Here is a 16,133-nt window from a genome sequence, read left to right on the forward strand (position 1 = left end):
CTCAAGGCCCCAGTGAGCAAGTCTTTATACCAGAGCAGTCAAGTAGTTTCAAATCAGAAAACAGAACAGGGATAGCTTCCCCCAGCTGTCTGTCTCACCCATTCTTTATCCTATTCCAAAAACGAATAAGGGCAAAAGCACCTTGCCTTTTTCCAGTTTAGTCACTCTCTGTGACAGATTTGGGATGGTGAGGGTGAGCTGGATGTAGAGATGTCCAGCACAATCACAATCCTTGCCTTTACACTGCACTCAAAGGGATCCCAGTCTGTGTGTTTTCCCCTGGCTTCTGATCCACTTCACACTCTAGTTCAAGGACTTGCATGAAGCTTCTGCCCTGGCACTACAGAGAAACACTGAGCTTGAAAATGAAACTTGACTTGGAATGTTGACAAAGAGAAAGGCAGGGGATGCGGGGACACAGTGCCATACAAAGGATTATGCTGACAGTAAATGTTCTGCTGGTTTATCCAACCCACTCTGAAGGAAACCAAGCAACGTGGCTCCCACCACTTCCCTTTCCGAGGGCCTTTGTCAGCTAGATAACCCCGCAATGAGGAAACATTTTGCTGTGTGGCCTCATTTCCAGGCACATCACACTAACTCGCTCCCACAGTATCCCCTTGGAGTGGGAATACCAAGGAATTAAGGGCACACTGCCAGAGAGGCCAAGCTGCTGGGGGTCCTTTTGAGGTCAGCAGGTGTTGGGCTGTAAATACAAGAAGCCTCCTGCTGGTTTGACAGCTCTGTGGGACACTTGCAGTTGTGCCTTTCTCAGTGTGTCTTTTTCCCCCCTCTCTGCTTATAGCTGTCGTGATGGCCCCATAAATTCATCCCAGAACTTCACTTGAGGGAAGGATCTCCTGCATCAAAAGCTTCCTTCTGCTCTTCCCCTTCCCATAATTTCCCTCAAGATGGCATCAGACACTCCCGAGTCGCTGATGACCTTGTGCACCGATTACTGCCTTCGCAACCTGGAGGGGACTCTCTGCTACCTCCTGGACAACGAAACACTCCGACTCCATCCCGACATCTTCCTGCCAAGCGAGATCTGTGACAAACTTGTCAACGAGTACGTTTCAGGCCTGGTTTGGGAAGGAGCTGGGAGCTCAGAGAAGGGGGAGGATAGTTCTCCAAAAAGAATTATGGGAAAGAATTCACAGGGCTGTGTTTTTCCAGTTGATCTTATTGTCAATGAGGGTTTGCGTGAACGTCAGAAGGAAGTGTCCCCTTTTGTACTGCTGTCATTCTAATTTCTGTGGTAATCACCCTTTCAAAGTTAGTCTGAGCTCAACGAGATGCTGTAAAAAGGGAAATGAAAAGAGTAAACCCAGAGTGAAAGTCACTGCTTCTTCCTAGAATGTCAGTGAGCAACAAGGAAGCCTTCCCGTTTCCTATCACTGAAGCATTACAACACTCTGTCCAAGCAGAGAAATAAGAGTGCAAAGTGCTAACAGATGTTAAATTTTAAGGCTGCTGCTCCCATCGTTTTATAAAGCAACCTGTTTCCAGGGATTTATGTAATTTGGCTGTCACGGTCTCTCTTGGCTGAACTTACACCCACAAAGTCTGGCAGAGTATTCTGGCCGGCTAATTTTCTGAAAAATTTAAAAAAAAAAAAAAAAAATCACCAAGTTTAAACAGCTAGGGAAAAAATTCCTGGAGTCTATGCGTGCCAGAATCCAGTTTGCTCACACACAGAGTCTTGCACAAATCTTTGCCCAGGATTTTCCTCGGGATCATTGGTTCTGTGCCAGAAGAGGTGGGTGAGCTCCTTTGCCCCAAAGGCTGATATGGGTGACAATGGGGGGGGTGGCTTGGTGTGTGCTCACAACTCTTGTCATGCTTCCTTGTCACCAGTGCAGGTGCCAGAGCTGTGGCTGAGCCTGTGCTGTGCTAACACCATTGCCCCACACAGGTACGTGGAGCTGGTGAAGACAGACAGCATCTTTGAACCCCATGAAAGCTTCTTCACGCTCTTCTCAGACCCACGGAGCACCAGGCTAGCTCGGATCCACCTGCGGGAACACATCGTGCAGGACCAGGACCTGGAGGCCATCAGGAAACAGGTGGGGCTGCGCTGACAGCTGCCACATCAGCAGCAAGGACACAAGCTGGAATCCCAGACACCCAGAGATTCCCAAGGCTCCATCCTTCGCTGTCCAGGCTTTCTTTGGACTAACCTCAGCTTCTCCCTTCTCAGCTCCCAAAGCCACTGTTGGGAATGGCAGAGGACACTGGTCAAGTTGGGTGATACATGGTTTCAGGCTGTCCCAGTGGGAGGTGTGGGGCAAACAGGATGGGTACTTCACCTGTGAAATATCTCTAACCTCGGTTTCCCTTCTTTCAGGATCTTATTGAGCTCTACCTGACTAACTGTGAGAAGCTGACAGCCAAGAGCCTGCAAACCTTGGTGAGCTTCAGCCACACACTGATCTCCCTGAGCCTCTTTGGCTGCTGCAATATCTTCTACGAGGAGGAGAACCCCGGGGGCTGTGAGGACGACTGCCTGGTGAACCCCACTCGCCAGGTCTTGGTCAAGGACTTCACTTTTGAAGGCTTCAGCCGCCTGCGCATCCTGAACCTGGGCCGCCTGATCGAGGGGGTGAACGTGGAGACTCTGCTGCGGCCCTTGGCCTCCCTTGTGGCTCTCGACCTTTCTGGGATCCAGCTGAACGATGTGGGATTCCTGACCCAGTGGAAGGACAGTCTGGTTTCCTTAGTGCTTTACAACATGGACCTTTCAGAGGAGCACATCCAAGTGATCGCACAGCTTCGCAAGCTCAGGTCAGCAGATCTGTTCTTCCTTCTTTAGCCTTCTCCAGCTGATAGGGAAAGGTCTTTCAGGAATGGTCTTCTCGTGTGCTATCAGAGAGGAACCCACTGCTGAGTTCAGCTTATAAACCTTGCCGTGAACAGGCTCGCTCATTGTACAAATCTACTCAGCACTGTACATATCTGACATGTCTAAAGCCAGCCTGAATTTTGCTTGTAAGAAGACACCACTTAGCAGAAACTTTCCATTGGAAAAACAAAAAACAACACACGTGTTGTTGCCCCAGCTAGGTGGGCAACAGGTAGAAGACACTTCTGTGACTGGGGTGTTGGCTCCAGTCTTAGGTAGGAGCCAGCAAAGTCTCTCTGTCCTGTAAGAAACTGCACCTGCAGACAATGGCTGGTCACTCTGTCCCACCTCTCCCTTAGCAGCAAGATGTCCTCAAAGCTTAAGCATTTAAATACCTGAAAGAGATCAGGATAATGTAATAGCCTGGGGTGGAAAAATTATAAGATTGGGGAAGCAGACAAAAACCTGTGTAACTTAATTTGTGGGAGGAGGCAAGATACGTTTCTGGGGATGCACAGATCCTCTTAATCTCCAGGTAGAAAGGCTCAGGTGGCTGCTGTGATAGAGTTTGGAAAAAGCAATTTCTGAGCCTGGAGCAATTTTCTTTGTGATGTGTGGCTAGATAATTGACTGTGGTCCATTCCAAGTAGCCCTCTACAGATACCTGTGTGCTTTGGTTAGACACAGGGCCAGCTGCTGCTGCCAGAGCCTACAGAACCACATTCCTGTATCTTGGGAAGGAAACAATGATAAATAATAATCACACTTGGCTCTGCTAGGGAGGCAGAAGCCCCAGCTAATGGTTTCAAGGCTGTGAGATGCTCTCTATCACTTGCAGGCACCTGGATATCTCCCGAGACCATCTGTCCAGTTATTACAAGTTCAAGCTAACCCGGCGGGTTCTAAACTTGTTTGTGGAAAACCTGGTGAACCTCACTTCGCTCGACATCTCAGGGCACACCATGCTGGAGAACTGCACTATCCCCAGCATGGAGGAGAAGATGGGCCAGACAAGGTAAGGAAACTGCAATTACTGAGGTCTGCTTGGATGGATAGGTCAGTCAAAGATGAATTAAGAACCGTTCCCTCTTCTGAGTTCCCAAATTCTGTCGGTCTAATCAGTACTAAAAAGCAGGATACAACTCTTGCCAGGTTCCCCTGACAGTAGAGACTGGTATGAGAATCAGTTGTGATTGCTGTATGCAACACATGCAAGGACTTGTAAGAGTAATAAAGAATTCATCCCATCTGCCTGCCATGCATATCTGAAGTAGTATTTCAGTTCTTTTCCACACACATTCTCCCAGGGATCTCCTGCAGGATTTTTTTCTGAAAGGACTCCAAAGCCCTTTACACATTTCCTACACAAAATACTCTTAAACCTTGCAGAAATCCAGACAGAACATTTATACACTGAGTCAATATATCATCATTCATAGGAGGGCTGAGTGTTTTAGGAGCTTGCAATCTAAAGGCCTATTTTCAGATTTGACCTGGATACTGGGCAGATCAAGCCTTGGAAGTCCTGGTGCCCCTCAGCAGAGGCATACCTAGAGGTCTGGTTTTCCACATCAGCCAAGAGCTCTGCCCTGCTGTTAAGCAGTTGCTGAACAGAAACAAAGAAATGAGACAGTACTGGCTCCTTTCTACCAGAGCTGGTGAAAATGCACTGGCTCTTGGTCAGTAAGGAACATGGCAGCAAAAACAGTGTTCCTGCATGCTCACTGAAGCAGACTTAACACGTCCATCACATGACAAATACATTGGATGAGTGAAATCCACAGCCCTTAAAAGGGAATTTTCACCCCAACTAATGAATTTCCAGGACAAATTTTACCTGGGAAAGCTGCATCCTGTCTGCAGTAATTCTTACTGCTGGTTCCATTCAGCACATTCACCTTTCATTCAGGATCACTTGGGATGAATGTTTAGAGTTATGTTCATAAGCAGCTGCCTGGTATAAAATGAAGTGTAGCTTTTATCACTCTGGCTATGAAGCAGTAGAGTCAGAGTGAATGGAGGGCTGGCAGCCATCTCTGTGGCAGGAGACACCTGAAGAAACATGGTACCAACATTAACAACCTTCTTTTTTCATCCCAGCATTGAGCCAGCAAAGAGCAGCATTGCTCCCTTCCGGGGTCTGAAACGACCACTGCAGTTCTTGGGCCTTTTTGAGACATCCCTTTGCCGCCTGACACATATTCCGGCCTACAAGGTAAGGAGGCTGCAGGAATATTGGCAGCAGGAACTTGTTAGGAGTTGAAAGAACATGAGAACACTGGCTGCCAATAGAGTGGAGTTCTTTAAGTCTTGGGTGTGACAACTGAGCTCTGACCTTTCAATAACTACTTCATAATGCAAGAAAACTGCCAGAAAGCAAGATCTGTGCCCCACATAGTTTTTATAAGGGTTGGGGAACATGCCCCTTGGAGAAAAGCATGGAGAAATCATCCTGCCAGAAGGGTGTCTGTGACTACAGAAAATTATTTAAGACAGTAGGAGTCCTACTTTTAAATAGCATCCTCCTGCCCCAAAGGTGCCCTTTCTCATCCCTCTGGACTGAAAAATGCCTCAACCTCAGTCTCATCCTGGGCTGAATCTACTCTCAGGGCAGAGGGAAGGTATACCCTTTGATGTTTCAGAGTTTCCTTCTCATGTTGGTTTTCCTCCTTCATAATTTCTCCCCTGACTCTTTCTGCTCTTCCACGCCAGGTGAGTGGAGACAAGAACGAGGAGCAAGTGCTGAATGCTATCGAGGCTTACACCGAGCACCGGCCGGAAATCACTTCCCGGGCCATCAACCTGCTTTTTGACATTGCCCGCATCGAGCGCTGCAGCCAGCTGCTGAGAGCCCTCCAGGTAAGCCTTGGCCTCACCCTGACAAGGGGAATTTTGCACTCCCAGTCTTTTTTCCCCACCCTGGAACACTGTATCAGGCCATTCCAGAGAGGGTTCCAGTAACGCAGTGAAACTGGGTACCTTCATTTCCTAAGCATTTCCTGCAATGCCTGGGCCACACATTCCTTGCGGGCTTCTAACAGCCACTCCAAAATTTAGCAGCAAGTCCATGGCACTGAAGCTCCACGTTGCTTCTCTGCAGCTGGTGATCACTGCCCTCAAGTGCCACAAGGATGACAAAAACATCCAGGTGACAGGCAGCGCTGCGCTCTTCTACTTGACCAACTCCGAGTACCGCATGGAGCAGAGCGTGAAGCTGCGGCGCCAGGTCATCCAGGTGGTGCTCAACGGCATGGAGTCCTACCAGGAGGTCACAGTAAGAGCAGCCCAGGCACCTTTGGTTCCTCTAGTCCTCTTTTCCTGTATCAGTTCTTTAGCCTGGTGTCAGCATTTGGGTTTCCTCTGCTTGCAGGGAGTTAAACAAGGCAGAGAAGTTACTGCCCAGGTCTCCACTCAGCAATGGGGATTACAGGCAGGGTGCTCCTTTTTGCCCATGAACGGTGGCCAAAGGGTGTATGTGACACACAGATACCCAGCACTGACCGTGGGGTGAAGTGGTTGTGGGTAAAGGGGGTGTTTAGTCAATGGAAAGAAACATCTCAAATCTCTGGAAGTCAGCTGTGTAGAGAGCCCACAGGCAGTGAGGAACTGGCTTGGAAAGCAATAGGCCCTGGATAATTGGGTGGCCTTGTGAGACTGGAGTGACAGTCATGGAGCATGGCTAAAGCACAGCACTAGATCAGAGGGTAACAAATCTCAGTAGCTGTAGTCAGGCAGGAAGATGGTTTCAGTACCAAGCAGCAAGGAAACAGGTGGTGGGGTCTGTGCTTTTGTAGCCACTTGGCCCAGTGTTTGCTTCCTTTTGACCCAGGTACAGAGGAACTGCTGCCTGACTCTGTGTAACTTCAGCATTCCCGAGGAGCTGGAGTTCCAGTACCGCCGAGTGAACGAGCTGCTGCTGAACATTCTCAACCAGAGCCGGCAGGACGAGTCCATCCAGCGCATCGCTGTGCACCTCTGCAATGCCCTGGTCTGCCAGGTGGACAACGACCACAAAGAAGCTGTGGGCAAGATGGGGTTTGTCATGGTTGGTATGGTCCCAAGGTGTCTACTTCTCCATAACCCAGCCTAGGGCAATTCCCTTGCAGCCGTCCATCAAATGCCTCCAGCCATGATCCAACCTCACAATATCACGGAGGGAACCAGTGTCCCAGCAATGCTGACCTCTCCTGGAACCAGCCCTTTACTTGCTTACCATCACTGCAGGTTATGATCTCAGAGACAGGCTGGTGTGAGGGCAGGAGGGCACTGCAACCTGACCTCACCACTTTGGGTTATTTCCAGATCTGGTACCACCTTGTCCCCTGCTAGTCCCCAAGTCTGCATCAATTTCCCAACTCAACCCACATCCCCCACCTTTTCCAAGCACTGCAAAGGCTGTTGCTTTGGCACAGTTATGCCACATCCCAGACCTTCTCATACAACTCAAAACTGACTCAGCTGCAAATTCAACAGCTCAGGAACTGTGGCATAGTTCAGCTCTGTGAATACTTACAGCTTGGAACATCACTCAGTCCCGGTGGTTTAGAGAAAGATATAACAAGTAGGTTCTCTGCAAAAGATCAAAATTGGCTATAACTGCTGTGATACTGCAGGGCTGGTAAAGTTTTAGCTCCATGATTTTTGAACTGTTTCTCACTCTTCCTCTTTCCTTGCCCACAGACAATGCTGAAGTTGATTCAGAAGAAGTTGGCAGATAAAACGGTGAGTGTTTCCCAAAAAAACCATATACATAGAATATTTTCTCTTCAGTCTGACTTAGGCATGGAGATCAGCCCAGAGTGCCAGCTCAGCTTCTCTAACAAACACAAGACATCTCAGCTGACACTGCAGAATTTCTTGTTCCAGGGCGAGGGCAGGGGAATGTGATAGGGAGGCAAAAATATTAAACAAAAAAACCACTTACTGACAAGTTGAAAGTGAACAACAAGGTTTTCTTACCTCTGGAGTCATCTAGGGTGATGCCAGAGAATAAACAGGTGATTAGTTAGCACCAGGCTCCTGTATTAGCCGAGCTCTGATTGTGTCCCTTTCCCTCTAGTGTGATCAGGTGATGGAGTTCTCCTGGAGTGCCCTCTGGAACATCACTGATGAGACCCCAGATAACTGCGAGATGTTCCTTAACTACAGTGGCATGAAACTGTTCTTGGAGTGCTTGAAAGTAAGTGTCTGATTGTCTCTGGAGAAATGCTGACAGGAGCAGTGGAGATGCAGGTGCCTGGGCAGGATCCCTGGCTCTGCTCTCTCCAAGCATTACTTCCTACATTTCACACAGAGGAAAGTAAAACCTTGTGTAAGTTGTTCTTTCTCAAATCATTCCACCCAACCAGTAGAACAGAGAAACTTACAGTGAACACATCTTCCCCATTCCCCATCTTTGCTCAGCCCTCTCAAGCAGAGCAGCAGTGAACAGTGGGCTTGTTTTTGTTCTTCCCTTTTCACACATACCTTTAGCACCATTTGGCATCTGCCAAGGAGCCACTGCTGACCACCCAAAAATACAGAGCTTTTCTAGATGTGCTGTCCAGCCTTTTCCCGGGGCTGCTTGTTCTCAGCACCACCAGAGTCCTACCTGTGTATAATCCTGTTCCTTGCCTGGCCAGGAATTCCCAGAGAAACAGGAGCTGCACCGCAACATGCTGGGCCTCCTGGGCAATGTGGCAGAAGTGAAGGAGCTCCGCCCTCAGCTCATGACCTCCCAGTTCATCAGTGTGTTCAGGTGAGTGCCTGGCTGGCAACCAGCTGGGCTCTGATCTCTTCTCCTGAACCACCTGGAGACTCGTGAATCTTTACTGCATCAGCAGCTCTAAGTGATCTCTCCTCTCTTGGCAGCAACCTGCTGGAGAGCAAAGCTGATGGGATTGAGGTGTCATATAATGCCTGTGGAGTGCTCTCCCATATCATGTTTGATGGTCCAGAGGCCTGGGGGATCTGTGAGCCTCACAGAGAGGAAGTTGTGAAGAGGATGTGGGCAGCCATCCAGAGCTGGGATATCAACTCCAGGAGAAATATCAATTATAGGTGAGGAATGGAGAAGATTGGCCCACTCACACAGGAGCCAGGACTGTCACAGGAAAAAAACACCAACACAGAGAAAGGAAGAGAGAGAGCCTAGCATGGAGGCTCTGTTCAGAGTGAAAGGGAAACATCCTCAGGGACATATTCTTTAGTGAGGGTTCTACATCTTCCTTTGAAACTTACTACGTAAGATAACTGAAATTAGACACCTTACCTGACAGTTCCTATGGGAGAAGTTTTGCAGCAGAATTTCTCCTACATGTTTCTGCTGAAATTGAGTACTTCAGGAAAACCATGGTCTGTCTGGGACTGCTTAAGCATTTTCCTCTGATACTGCTGTCCTTTGCAGTCTGTCCTTTTAAGTCTGATTGCTTCCCAAAGTCACATGCTTTCACTCTTCTCTGGGGCATATTTAGACACAGTTACCAGAAATCCCTTCCAAGGTTAATACAACTGCAGGAATCCTCTAAACCCCTTCCTGTAAGAGGGTATCAGGTACTCAGAATTCCCTTAGTGCTTGGCAGGGATCCAGAAGTGGCATTCCAGTGCCTGTTTACAGTATAGTATTGTTGTCACAAGAAACACAGTAACCCTTCCACGTGTGCAGCCAGCTTTGCCTGGGTACAGTTTGGCTTTGTCCCTCCTCAGACTGATCAGTGCTGCTGGATGGAGGATGGAAATCAGTTCCTGGGCTCAGTTGCCTTCATTGCAGCTATTGCTCTGGGCATTGTGTTTGTGCTGAAGTGGTGGGGCTGGAATCCTGCCAGCACTGCCCTGGGACACTGACTTAGCCTTGGTGCCAGAATCTTTGACATGCCAATGGATTTACTGCTGTGGTATCATGAGCAGAGTTTGTATTGCTGTGAGTGGCAAAGGTGCTGAAAGAAGTAGCTCTTGGATTTTTAACAACTTCTGTAATATTTCTGTGCAGGTCATTTGAACCAATCCTTCGACTTCTTCCGCAAGGGATCTCCCCAGTCAGCCAGCACTGGGCCACCTGGGCACTCTATAACCTGGTCTCTGTGTACCGTAAGTTCTCTTTTTGAAATCATAGTCCCTACACTGTAGGAGTTGAGGGGATGGACCTGAGGCTGCCAGCAGAAAAAGTCTTCCGAGATAAACTATGTAGGTAGAGAAAACTTTCTTTGAATGGTGCAGGAATGTCCAGACAGCACAGCCAAATAAACCTGATTAGACTTGGTGTGTAGGAAATTCCTTCACTGTTTTGATCCTTCTCCTTCCCCTCCTGCCACCCTTTGTGCCACTGTTGTGAGGGTTCACAAGCACCTGATTTATTCCTTTCTCTGCAGCTGACAAGTACTGCCCACTGCTGATCAAAGAAGGTGGGATTCCTCTCCTGAAGGACATGATTAAAATGGCTTCAGCACGACAGGAGACCAAGGAAATGGCCCGGTAGGACACCAGTGCACCATCACAAACTCTCAGTTCAGCCTCAGTTTAGTTTTTAATTCTTCCACATGAAGTGAGGCTATCAAAGCAATGCCTGCAGTGATGTGTATGAGAGGTATGAATTGAACACAGGAGAAGCAGAGGAAAGAGGATGAAAACAGAAGACTAGAGGTGTTTATAGGTGGGCAGTACACACAGATCATTGCCAAACAACTGGGTTGTAGATTGGCTTGTTGAGCAAGGGAGACACGTGGCTAATTGCAGTTCTTAGGCCAGTAGTCTCCAGTTAGCACTCTTCCCTGTACTCAGGTGGGCTACCTGTCTTCAGAATCATACTGGCCTGTCACTGACCTGCCAACGGCACAGTTAAAACAAGAGCATTTTTCAGAAGTAGAGTCCATCACCCTTGCAATGACACCTTTCTTTGGAGTCATCCTTTCAGAATTGTAAAAGCTAGCTGCAGTTTCTTGATCATTGGCAAAGTGAGAGCTGTAATTTCATACCTGCAGGATGAATAAAAGAAAGAGGTAGAGATCTGGGAATACATACCTGGTGAGTGGGCAGCAGCTATTCCCACAGCTGAAGGGTTGCTAAATGCTGGAGGGGACTGGAGCCTGCAGAAGACAGTCAGAGTTACAAACAGTGTGTGGGACAGGTGACAGCACAGTGAAGGACAAACATTTGTATTCATGTATTTCCTGGTAGGATTTAAAGGCATCTGAGGTTTTGGGTATGGGGGTAACGAGTGAATGATCACAACTGGAACTGGATATGCACCACCATAATTTGACATTCCAAGTTGGGAGCTGCTTTTGTGGAGTTTACTGTCTCAGATACAAACAGGACACAGTTACACAGAAATCAGCTCTGGGACAGTTCTTACCTTACTGTCCCACAGCTGAGGTGCAATAAGGTTTAAACTAAACCCTCTCTCCTTGTCCTTGTTTTATCCATAGGAAAGTTATAGAGCACTGCAGTAACTTTAAGGAGGAGAACATGGACACTTCCAGATAGAGGCAATCACCCAATGCCTCTTGCCAGCACTGTATCCAGCTTCTCTCTAACCCACTGTACATAGGGAGGACTCTTTCTTACCAACTCGCCTGTTGGAAGGAAACTTTATGTGTGTGTGTGAGACCCTCAGTAGATGAAGGTGAATAGGGGAGGGGGGAGGGACTTTTTGCACAACAAAATGCTTTCCTTAACTTAGTGGACTTTTTTTGTTATGAAGTTTCAGGTTGAAGTTCCGTGTGTATGATTTCTGTATAAAAAGAAAACAAAAAAACAAAGACAATTACATTATGTATCTTTTAACCTTTTTATTTTAGACCACACAGAGAGCCTCAAATGACCTTGAAGACCTAGTTGTGTGATCACTAGTGTGACATGTTTATTTCCCACTTTTTAGAAAATTCCCTTTTGCTGTACTGCATGAGGTCCTGTGATGTCTGCAAGAACACCAGTCCTGAATCAGCATTGGCTGCTCAGTGGGGCGACAGGCAGTGATGAATTATTTATTCGGTTAGAGAGGTTAGAGGACACAATACCAGAGAGACAGACCAAAAGAACCTTTTAGACAAAAAGATATTTTAGTGAGACTTATTAATGGAGAAACTAGAGAAGACCTTTCAAGCTAATTCACTTCCTTAAGGGCTTTTTAATAGAAGACTCATATTAATGGAATCATTGCTAATTCTGTGTGGGTCATTTGGAAGTAAGGCATTCCCAATAAAGTCAAGAGGTCTGTTTTGTCCTCACAGTCAGATCCTACAGTAGGATCTACCAGCCCACCCAGCCTCAGGTCAGGGATGACCAGTAGAGCCAGTTATACGTTCTTGGCTACACAGAGCTGCTCTCTTGAAGGGAGCCTGTGCAACAAAGCACAGCGTTTGTTCACAAAGGGCTACACATCTTCATTCCAGTCCTTCACCACCTTTTTTGGTTGTGTTCTGTTACGTAGGGAAGGGCTACAAAGCCAAACAGAGGATTTCCCTCTGCCTGCTATACTGTGCTAGGCCCTAGTGCAGAGCAGCTGTACCCCTTCATGCAAGTCCCAGGAAGGGACCAGAGCTGTCCTGCCCTCCCTCAGTCTGTGTCATCACAAGCTGTGCTCAGCACCATAATCTCCCTTCACAGGAAGCTCACTGCAGCACAGCTGCTGGAATTGGAGGTGGGGAGTCTCCAGACACCCTCTGAAAGGTAATCCCAGGAAACAGCACCTTTTGTACCACTCCAACAACTTTCTCCTTTTCCCAGAAGCAGAAGGTCCTATTCCTATCTGACTCCAGAAGCACTTACCAGTGCAGCCCCAGTCCCATCAGCAGCATTACTCCAGTCCGTGTGACACAGGTGAGAGGAGAGTCCCACTGAGCTGGTCTTCACCTGTAACACTGCAGATCTGTAACAGCTCAAGAAGCTGAAGGCCAAGGTTTGCCTCACAGCCAGGCACTCAGCAGCACAGTTGTCCCTGTCACAGCCCACTGCTCATCACAGTTGTTTGACAATTCACAAATTTTCCCGTAGAAGGGATTCAGAAAAGATGCTGTGCCTGGTAGAAGGAAGATGGGCCTTTGGCTATGCAGGCTGGGACATTTCAGGCCTCAGAGCACAGCAACTCGCTGCTCTCTTCCCTTGTACACTCCGCTCTCAGATTTGAGTCGCTGCTATGAGGTTCTAATGCTCAGAGTTCACGTTGTCCTTGTGAGCACGTTAGAGGTGGATCAAGGATCCACAAACTGACACTTTAACTGACAGAACACAACTGCCTGGAGAGGTTTACTTTTCCTGCCAATACGGTGTTATTCAATGTCTTTTTTTTTTCTTTTTAACCATACGTCATTTGTTTTGGTATTGTGAGATCTGTACTTTTTTCTTTTAAGTATTTTTCAAACTTATATATATTTTTGTGTCACTTTTAAATTGTTTTCATAAGATTTGCAAAACTTGACAAATTATACTTTTTTGCAGTCGTTTGAAGTGTATTTTTCTCTTATTCCTATTTCCCAAAAATTTGTGTCCCTATGAACTTTGAGATGGGGAAGCTTATTTCAAGATCTGTTTTCTGTGTAACATTTGCTAATCTTCCTTCTAGATGCAAAACTAAGAGGGGCTGCAAATACAGCCTTGGTTGTTAGGGGAGTCAGGCTCTGTTCTTTAATTCCCCACTTAGTGCTGCTGTCCTTGGGAAGTTGTTTCACATGGCAGTGCCACCCACCACGTCTGCTTCCTTTCCAATGCCCATGTAGTGGAAGCTCCTGCCACTAAAATCTTGAACCAGCTGACAAAAAGCACTCAAGATTCTGACTGTGTTGGCAAGGTGGGAGTAGAGCAGAAGGGGACACATGACAGATGTGAGGTATCAGAAAACCTTGTCCCCAGAAGGCAGCTCTCATGCTGGGGAAACAGTGGAGCTGAGGAATTCCCATCTCATCTGGAGCAGATCCCAGCCTCTCACTGCAATCTAAGCCAAGCAGTTGGGCTCTTCTCAGACACTTTGGCACAACTACATCAAGGCTAAAGAACAACCAATGGCTTGGGTTTATCTGCCTTGGGACCCCCAAAGGTTTGGGTTTTCCAAACCAGTGCTTCCACAAGTTGAGCAGTTACTGGAGTCTCACCTGCTGCATCCCAAACTAACAAGATCCACACTGCATCAAAGCTGTTTCACACTGTAAAAGTAACCTCTGTCCTCACTGCTCACAAACCCGCAGCAAGCTGTACCTCAGCCTGAACCAGGATAAAAAGTTTTCAATTTCCCAGCAATAAGGAGATGAATGGAACCAGGCCAGGCTGAAAGAAAAGCTCAGCTTGCTGAAATCTGTCACCAGTCCCAGAGGAAAGAGGGAATTCTAACTGGGCTATGGCAGAAAGCCTCATGTAAAATTCTGAGTCAGGCCACCAGCCTAAGGCAGCACGTTAAAAGGAATAACACCCATCAGAGTAACATGAGATTTACCTACAAGCTTCAGTGTCTTCAAGATTTTGTGAGCTGAAAAATATCATTTTCCCTTCAGTAAGGAGCAAAGAGGGAAAAGTACCCTCTGAGCACCAGAGCACAATCCAGCAATTCCTGTAATTGGAAGTCTGAAATGAGTTTGGGCCTCAGTCTCCCTAACTGAAACACCACGCATAACACATGACCTGAAAACGTTTTTTGGTGGCAAGGTTTTAACTGGTGCCATACATCTAGAGCTGAAGACAGAACAGGAGAGTTGCCTGCAGACATCACATCAATGTTCTGCAAAGAAAGGGAGGGCAAAGTGGCAGATGTTTTATGAAGGTTTAATGTAAAAGGGGAAGTTGGATACCCTGAAATGCTTGACTGCTCCAGGGATGCCTCTCAGGCCTTCCAGCTTTGCTGGATCAAAGGAACAAGCCAGGAAACTTCAGCTCCACACAAAAATTATACAGCCAGTGACCAACCCTGCTCAGAGAACCAGAATGAGGGTCTATTTTTCAAATGAAAATCCAGCTGGAGAGAAGTTCGTAGCGTATAAGGATATTCAGAGGGACTCCTTGTGCTCAGTAGCTGTTGGCCCACTCAGACTCTTCATGTTTTCACTACTACATTTCCTTTAGTATTCCAAAGCTTGGCAAGCAGAGCAGGAACACAACTCAGTAGTTCCCTGCAGAGACTGTGGCAACAAAGGAACCCTCTGCCTGAACTGTGTGTGTGGCTGGAGGCTGCCCTCTCCTCCAGTGGCCCTTGTCAGTGACCCAGCAGTGCCAGGTGTCCATGTTCTGTGGAACAGATAAGAGCAAACTGGTGAGCAGCTTCCCACCAGTGCTTCCATTTTACAAGATCTGTGGGAGGAATTGCTCATAAGGATTGGCATCTACTTGGATGATGTTTAACGCCCAGAAGCACCAGACTTTCTCATCTAGACCAAGCCAAGAAAGTTTAGCACTGATATTTGTGGCAATCAGAACACTGCAGATAATTCATCTGCACCATGGCTGCTGTTTCCCTGCACCTTCCTACTGAAGTGATTCTCTTCAGCACTGAATCCTACCCAGCTTGTCACCTTGGCTGGGCTTCTGCTGCTCTCACTCTGGTCTCTGTAAAAGATGAGTGGGAAGAGAAGTCTTGGAGCTGTGAGTCAATTCCCTCTCATTACCTGAAGAAGGCAGTTAACTACCAGTAGGGCAAGAGCTAGAGGGCACTGCAGTCAGGCACTATCCATAGGAAAGACATTTCCTTGAGACTGTTTGGGGAGGAGTCTGCCACGGCTCAGGTGTTAGAGGACAGCTTGTGCTGGAAGAAGAGAATTAAAAGTAGGGAAACAGCTGGTCTCCAGGACAACCATGTATGTGTATGAAACACAGAGGGCAACAGTCATCAGGAATGGATGGAAAGCAACATGGGGGCTGAAGCAGAAGAGAGCTCTTAAGGAGTGAGAGAGATACTCTGCTGAACTGAAACACTTCTGCTTTAGCAGACTGTTTTGATTTCATGTAATTGTCACTGATTCTCTCTGTAACTCTTGTTTTAAAAAAAAAGTTTTTAAGCTAACTAAGTATGTATTTCCTTGTTTTGCAATGAAAATACCCTTAGTTATAATGAGCAAGCATCTCCTTTTACTCTGTCCATGGACCTGCCTGATGCTGAGGCACGGTTCAAAGGTTTGTACCCGGTGAAACTGAGTAAAATCAAAATGCACAACTGTTGCTTCCTTACAATTCTGAATGAATTAACTTTTCTGTTGTATCCGTTGGATACCCGCTGTGTATTAAACCTAGCGCCCAAGAGTGTCTTCTTCCTTTGTTCTATGAATGTGGTTTATTTAGGTACAGTAATGGTCCATTGGCTGTCATATATTTAATTAAAAATGAAAGGAACTGCCAC

The 16,133-nt window shown here is 47.2% G+C and overlaps 1 protein-coding gene and 1 long non-coding RNA gene across 2 annotated transcripts; one reads left to right on the top strand and one right to left on the bottom strand.

Annotated features, from left to right (window-relative positions):
- Positions 1 to 911: 911 nt before the first annotated feature.
- On the top strand, positions 912 to 16,133 carry ZER1 (zyg-11 related cell cycle regulator). The gene is made up of 15 exons (XM_040083334.2): positions 912 to 1,069; positions 1,916 to 2,066; positions 2,348 to 2,784; positions 3,681 to 3,857; positions 4,943 to 5,057; positions 5,555 to 5,701; positions 5,943 to 6,116; positions 6,672 to 6,887; positions 7,523 to 7,564; positions 7,902 to 8,021; positions 8,464 to 8,579; positions 8,693 to 8,881; positions 9,810 to 9,907; positions 10,189 to 10,291; positions 11,245 to 16,133. The coding sequence occupies exons 1-15, from the start codon at positions 912 to 914 to the stop codon at positions 11,300 to 11,302; spliced, it is 2,301 nt and encodes a 766-aa protein (XP_039939268.1). The 3' UTR covers positions 11,303 to 16,133.
- LOC120761727 (uncharacterized) lies at positions 2,779 to 8,526 on the bottom strand. The gene is made up of 5 exons (XR_005703727.1): positions 8,433 to 8,526; positions 7,802 to 8,120; positions 7,356 to 7,412; positions 4,680 to 6,861; positions 2,779 to 3,237 (listed from the first exon to the last, which is right to left on the bottom strand). It is a non-coding gene; the product is annotated as an uncharacterized LOC120761727 (long non-coding RNA).

Source organism: Hirundo rustica, chromosome 20 (assembly GCF_015227805.2).
Source record: "Hirundo rustica isolate bHirRus1 chromosome 20, bHirRus1.pri.v3, whole genome shotgun sequence".
Classification (NCBI taxonomy): domain Eukaryota; kingdom Metazoa; phylum Chordata; class Aves; order Passeriformes; family Hirundinidae; genus Hirundo; species Hirundo rustica.